This window comes from Sus scrofa, chromosome 15 (assembly GCF_000003025.6).
Source record: "Sus scrofa isolate TJ Tabasco breed Duroc chromosome 15, Sscrofa11.1, whole genome shotgun sequence".
NCBI lineage: Eukaryota > Metazoa > Chordata > Mammalia > Artiodactyla > Suidae > Sus > Sus scrofa.
Genome location: NC_010457.5, coordinates 104,829,970 through 104,837,188, shown reverse-complemented (window position 1 = coordinate 104,837,188; position 7,219 = coordinate 104,829,970). Strand labels below are relative to the sequence as shown.

Here is a 7,219-nt window from a genome sequence, read left to right as displayed (position 1 = left end):
TTATACAAATACAGATGTGATAAATTCATTTGAGTAACAAAAAAAATGGAAAAAATAAATAAATATAAATAAATAAATAAAATTAAAAAAAATAAAAACCGTCTCCTAGAACATGGGAGAAGAGATTCCCATTTCAAACATTTCAGACAGAAGAAGGCATTAAGCAACACCTACCATGACCTATTCATGGAAGAGGATGAAGGTGCTGGGATCTGGAATGGAATTGGGATTGATGAGTCCGTCCTCCTAACCAGTGGCCCAGAAAAGCACCCCTGAGTAGGGTCCCACTACTGAAAAGAAGGGTTAGAGACGAGACAGGGAAGTGAAGCCAGAACTATAGGGAAGAGTGGTTTCTTTTTTTTTTGGTCTTATTAGGGCCATATAGGCGGCATATGGAGGCTCCCAGGCTACGGGTCCAATCGGAGCTACAGCTGCTGGACTACGCCACAGCCACAGCAATGCCAGATCCAAGCCGCATCTGCAACCTACACCACAGCTTACGGCAACGCTAGATCCTTGACCCGCTGAGCCAGGCCAGGGATCGAACCCACAACCTCATGGTTCCTAGTTGGGTTCGTTTCTGCCGTGCCACGAGGGGAACTCCAAGAGTGGTTTCTTTAGCAGCAAACTAGTTGAAAGTTGAATTACCTATAGAGATGAGATTTGGAAAACAAGAAGAAAAAATATTAGCCATAGTTCTGTCATCCCTATACCAATTTTGGAATATTTCTTTCTGGCTTTTTCTCCCCTGTGAGAGATATTTTGTGCATTTTGGGGCCACACCTGTGGCATGCACAAGTTCGCAAGCCAGGGGTCAAACCCACAGCACAACAGTGATCTGAGCCACAGCAGTGACAATACCAAATCCTTAACTTTCTTAAACATACCATAAAAATAAAGGCTCTCTGGGAGTTCCCGCTGTGGCTTAGCAGGTTAAGAATCCAACTAGGGAGTTCCCATCGTGGTGCAGTGGTTAACGAATCCGACTAGGAACCATGAGGTTGCGGGTTCGACCCCTGCCCTTGCTCAGTGGGTTAACGATCCGGCGTTGCCGTGAGCTGTGGTGTAGGTTGCAGACGCGGCTCAGATCCTGCATTGCTGTGGCTCTGGCGCAGGCCGGCGGCTACAGCTCTGATTAGACCCCTGGCCTGGGAACCCCCATATGCCGCTGGAGCGGCCCAAGAAAAGGCAAAAAGACAAAAAAAAAAAAAAAAAGAAAGAAAGAAAAAAAGAATCCAATTAGTATCCATGAGGATTCGGGTTCAATCTCAATAGGTTGAGGATCCAGCATTGCCGAAAGCTGTGGTATAGGTCACAGATGTGGCCCAGATCTGGCAGTGCCGTGGCTGTGGTGTAGGCCTCAGCTGTAGCTCTGATTCGACTCCTAGCCTTGGAACTTTCATATGCCACAGGGGTGGCCCTAAAAATGATAGATAAATAAATAAATACATAAATAAAGGCTCTCTGAAAGACAAATATCATATGAGATCACTAATATGTGGAACTTAATAACAAATGATACAAAAGAATTTACAAAACAGAAACAGACTCAAAACAGATTTTGAAATCACATTTATTGTTATAAAATTGTCCAATGGGGGAAGGGATAAATTAGGAGCTTGTAATTAAAATATACACAATACTACACATATAAAATAAATAAATAACAAGGACTTATGGCACAGCATAGGAAAATCTGTATGGGAAAAGACTGAAAAAGAACAGATATGCACAAATGTATAACTAATTTACTTTGCTGTACACTTGAGATTAACACAACATTAAGTCAAAAAAATAAAACATAAAGGCCATTTTACAGCTCGTGTTCATATCCTAAGGTGGGGTGACTATGGGTTAGCTCCTCGCTATCACTTTGCTCACTTTCCTCACCTACAAAATGGGAAGAAATAATAACAAGGACGATAATACCTACCTTATAGAGCTGTTTTGAGGATTCAATGAGATAATTCATGTAATGAGCTACAAACAGTTTATGTAAGCTTTTAATATGTGTACATGTAATTTTATTTTACCTTTGCCGAGACCAGCTCAGCAGGATGGGGCTGAAGAACGGGTGCTACAGAACTTAAGGAAAAAAAGTTGACATAAAACAAGACACAGAGACATTTATCTTAAGTAAAGGTGGGAACCCGGGGACTCGAGGTCTCAGGGACCAAGAGCCCTGCCTCAAGAAACCACACTGCTTTTATTGTGCTCCTGAGGATTATGTCAAGCGAAAAGGAGGTTGTAGGTGCAGGATATAGGGTTTTTTTTTTAATTATTTTATAAGTTCTTTTGTTATTTTAAAAGTCACTTAGCTGGTAGATGGTTAAACTTTAACCCTAAACTTTAGGCATTTAAGATCATTAGCATTTGAGTTAGCTATCTAAGCAGAGCATTTCAGAGAATCCTCAAGTCATTTACCATCACCTTGACGGGACAAAGTAAGGAAGGACAAGATGGAGTTTTCGGCAAAGAGGCTAAGAAAATATTATAAAAACACGTCTCTCAACATATTTTGTTTTATTTTATTTTTTGTCTTTTTAGGGCTGTTCCCACGGCATATGGAGGTTCCCAGGCTAGGGGTCTAATAGGAGCTGTAGCCACCAGCCTACACCACAGCCACCGCAATGCCGGATCCTTAACCCACTGAGCAAAGCCAGGGATCGAACCTGCAACCTCATGGTTCCTAGTTGGATTCATTATCCACTGAGCCACGACGGGAACTCCTGTATATGTAATTTTAATAGTTACAGGAAATTCCAAGCAGTGGACATCTCATCATAACCAAACTCCTATTCCTGAACACTAGATCAGTTCTCAGTTGGGGGCTTTTATAAAGTTTGAAATACTTTCATACATTTTATCTCTTTTATATTTAGGACTATTACTTACAGTAAAATCTTCACAATCTTCACATAGATTTTTTTCTTAATTTAAAAAATTTTTTTGGCCGTGCCTGCAGCATGTGGAAATTCCTGGGCCAGAGACAAAAAATGAGCCGAAGCTGTAATCTATACCACAGCTTCGGCAATGCCAGATCCTTAACCCACTGCACCAGGCCAGGGACTGAACTCACACCACCACAGAGACAATGCTAGATCCTTAACCCACTGCATCACATGGGAACTTCAGTATAGTTTTTTTGTTTTTTTTTTTTATCTTTTGTCTTTTGTGGTTGTTGTTGTTGTTGCTATTTCTTGGGCCGCTCCAGCGGCATATGGAAGTTCCCAGGCTAGGGGTTGAATCGGAGCTGTAGCTGCCCATCTACGCCAGAGCCACAGCAACGCGGGATCTGAGCCGCATCTGCAACCTACACCACAGCTCACGGCAACGCCGGATCGTTAACCCACTGAGCAAGGGCAGGGACCGAACTCGCAACCTCATGGTTCCTAGTCGGATTCGTTAACCACTGCGCCACGACGGGAACTCCAGTATAGTTTTTTTTAATATACCTAAAGTATTTCATTTAAAAACTATACTCAATGAAAAAAAATAAGAAAGGCATTTTGTAACTAAATGCTCATATACAAAAGTGCCAAAGAAGTAGTTGTAGACTCCACTATTAGAGAGAAAAATAGGAGTTCCCTTGCTACCTCAGAGGTTAACGAACCTGACTAGGATCCATGAGAATGTGAGTTTGATCCCTGGCCTTGCTCGGTGGGTTAAGGATCCGATGTTGCCATGAGCAAATGAAGTTTGGATCCCATGTGGCTGTGGCTGCGGCGTAGGCCGGCAGCTATAGCTCCTATTTGACCCCTAGCCTGGGAACCTCCGTATGCCACAGATGCAGCCCTAAAAAGCAAAAACATAAAAAATAAAAATAAATAAAGTCAGAAGAATAACTTAAACATACAAGAGCCTGACTTAAAGACAAAGATGGGGGCCTTTAGGGCTTTTCACACATTCCCCACCTCCACCTCCTGGCTCATCACTCACCATCGCTCGCATTCTCTCCACCCCAGCTCAACGTTACAGTCCAGGGTTCTCAAACATGCCTTGCACTTCCCCTATCTACACCTTCCTTCGATGTGTTTCTTCTCCTGCAATACATTCGCTTCTCCACCTCAACCTGCTAAAATCCAACCAATTTTCATGGTTCAGTTCAAATCTTTTCAAAATACCTCCCCCGTGATGTGCTATGATAATAACCGCTATGGTTGCACAGCATCGCCAGAGCAGTCATAAGAACTCTCTCACTGGGTACGGTCATAAAAGCCCTCTCAGTTCCCTCTCAGAACAACTCTGTATATAGGCAAGGAAAGGAAAGGGCCTATTCCTCCCATTTTTTCAGCCTGGGCCTGCAATCAAAGTCCCTTTTCACTCTGCCCCATTTCCCTTGCCGGTCAAGCAAACACTTCGCTTTCTCTCCCTGGGACCCGTGGGCTGACTGATGAGAGGCATTAATAAAAATAATGTGATCCAAAGACAGAAAAGTGACAAAAGTAAACAGACAACACAGTTTCACCTAATAAATAATTGCTTTTAAAATTTTTTCTTTTAAACCTTATTGAAGTGGAGCTGATTTAAATGTTTTGTTAATGTTTGGTGTACAGCAAAATGACTCACTTGTATATTCTTTTTCACATTATTTCTCCCTAGGGTTTATCATAGGGTGTTGAATACAGTTCTCTGTCCCATACAGTATGACTTTGTTTATTACAAATAATCGCTCTTAAAAAGGGAAGGGGAAAAGAGAAAAAGAAAAATCAGTAAATAAATAAAAAGGGAAGGGAAAGAAAGAAAACATGGTGACTGGACAAGTTTGGATTTTCACCGCACTGGTTGGATAGGCTATGGAGAACTATGTGGCCATGTGAGCCTCTCTGCTGGAAGAGGACAGGCCTGGAAAGGTAGGATCATTGAGATAATACTTTCATCTAAAACATTGTGAATGATACAATAGTCAACCTTCTAGAGCTAAGAAGACACATGTGACTATGAAAGATTTTCAAACTTCAGACCTCGATACAACACAAGACTCTACATGACTACTTTTTGTTTTAAAATATCAGTAGGCATTAGGTTACAACACGAATACACAGGGGAATCTAGGTCACAAAAAAAACATCAAAGCATATCTGATAGCCAAAGTCAATAATTTTAGTAATTTGTAGGTCAGGTCTGAAGCAATGGGTAAAGTCTAACTATAAAAACAGCTCATCCAAGTAGATGATGGGATCAAGTCCCCTTGAAAGGCACACCAGCTTTTTTTTTTTAACCGCCACACCCAACGCATATGGAGATTTCCAGCCTAGGGGCTGAATCTGAGCAGTAGCCGCAGGCCTGCACCACAGCCACCACCACAGCCACTGATTTGAGCCGTGTCTGTAACCTATACCACAGCTCACAGCAATGCCGGATCCTTAACCCACTGAGCAAGGCCAGGGATCAATCCCGCTGAGCCACTACGTGAACTCCATACACTAAGTCTTAAATCTCATGCCTGAGGCATAGACTCTCTACTCTTGATCTTAGATAAGATCTAAGAAGGATGCAAATGTTACCTTAGTTATTAAGACTCCCCTCAAACAGCTCCCCCCTGTAATAGTTAATGCAAGGTTCTGGATCATGAGGTCAAGCATACAAGTGATTCCAGCTGGTACTCCCAGTAAAGAAAGGCATCTTCAGGAGACCCATTTCCCCAGGAGTTATTAACACATGAAGGTCAAAATTACCTTTGCTAAAGGTAGAAATAAGTGTACAAAGCATCTGAAAACTATTCATTTCATACTTTTCAGTCTGTGTTGAGTGAACATGTCAAAACACACAGATATACACATTGAGACACATACCACATAAAACCAACTTTATAAATAAGGTAAGACTGCAAGTGCTAGTTATGGTTTGACTCCATTGCTGTGTATCTTTTTCTTTTTCTTTTTTTTTTTTTTTGGTCTTTTTGTCTTTTCTAGGGCTGCACCAGCGGCATATGGAGGTTCCCAGGCTAGGGGTCTAATCGGAGCCATAGCTGTCAGCCTACATCAGAGCCACAGGAACGCCAGATCTGGGCTGAGTCTGCAACCTACACCACAGCTCACGGCAACGCCGGATCTTTAACCCACTGAGTAAGGCCAGGGATCGAACCTGTGTCCTCATGGATACTGGTCAGAATCAATTCCGCTGAGCCACAGAGGGAATGCCATAGAGCTCAGTTTTGTTTTGTTTTTTGTCTTTTTGCCACTTCTTGGGCTGCTCCCTCGGCATATGGAGGTTCCCAGACTAGGGGTCGAATCAGAGCTACAGCTGCCAGCCTACGCCAGAGCCACAGCAACTCGGGATCCAAGCTGCGTCTGCAACCTACACCAGAGCTCACAGCAACCCCGGATCCTTAACCCACTGAGCAAGGCCAGGGATCGAACCCGCAACCCCATGGTTCCTAGTCGCATTCGTTTACCATTGAGCCACGACGGTAACTCCCACAGTACTCAGTTTTGACATTTCAAAGCTGTTTCCTTCCCAACAATGACCTGGCTATTTCAGCAATAGAGACCAAGACCTTCACCTCAGAGGCTCTGGTTCAAACACTTCTTCCCATCTGGCATTCCTCAGAGATGGTCATTTTAGCACCAGCCCAGACTTTGCCTCACCCACCTCATACTCACTCTCTCTCTCTCTCTCTCTCACACACACACACACACACACACACACACACACCCTGGCTTGGACACTACTCTCTGGCCAATAATAGAGACTGCAGGGCTAAGAGGGGCCTTTGGCTCTTCATTTGCAAGAGAGGATGACTTTCTTTCTCAGAGTGTGCTGTAGCCTGACGTAGTACCTCTCCTTAGCAGACACTCTGCTGTTCCAATCATATACTTTGCTGTTGAGGTCAACGTGGAGTTCCAGGAGTGAGACTTTTCTAGAGGGAATGAGAAAGACAAAAATGAATGCCATGTAAATGTCAAGCAGGAGACAGATTATCATTAGGGTGAAATCAGCCAACAGATATGAGAGTGCTTTAAAATTGTTCCTATCTAAAGCAAATACCATATGATATCATTTATACATGGACTCTAAAATATGGCACAGATGAACCTACCTCCAAAACACAAACAGACTCACAGACATAAACAACAGACTTGTGGTTAGTGGCAGTGGGAGGTGGTAGGGAAGGGAAAGAGTGGGAGACTGGCATTAGCAGGTGCAAACTATTCTATATAGAATGAATAAACAAGGTCCTACTGGAGTTCCCGTCGTGGCGCAGTGGTTAACGAAT

At 43.0% G+C, this 7,219-nt stretch overlaps 1 protein-coding gene across 12 annotated transcripts in view; it reads right to left on the bottom strand.

Moving 5' to 3' along the window:
- CFLAR (CASP8 and FADD like apoptosis regulator) overlaps positions 1,558-7,219 on the bottom strand; it is a 54,888-nt gene continuing 49,226 nt past the window's right edge. For 4 of the 12 annotated variants that reach the window (XM_005652441.3, XM_005652445.3, XM_005652447.3 and 1 more), the window contains one exon: positions 3,441-6,862. In XM_005652441.3, coding sequence (XP_005652498.1) covers positions 6,724-6,862 — 139 coding nt within the window. In that variant the 3' untranslated portion in view covers positions 3,441-6,723. 12 annotated transcript variants of the gene reach the window in all.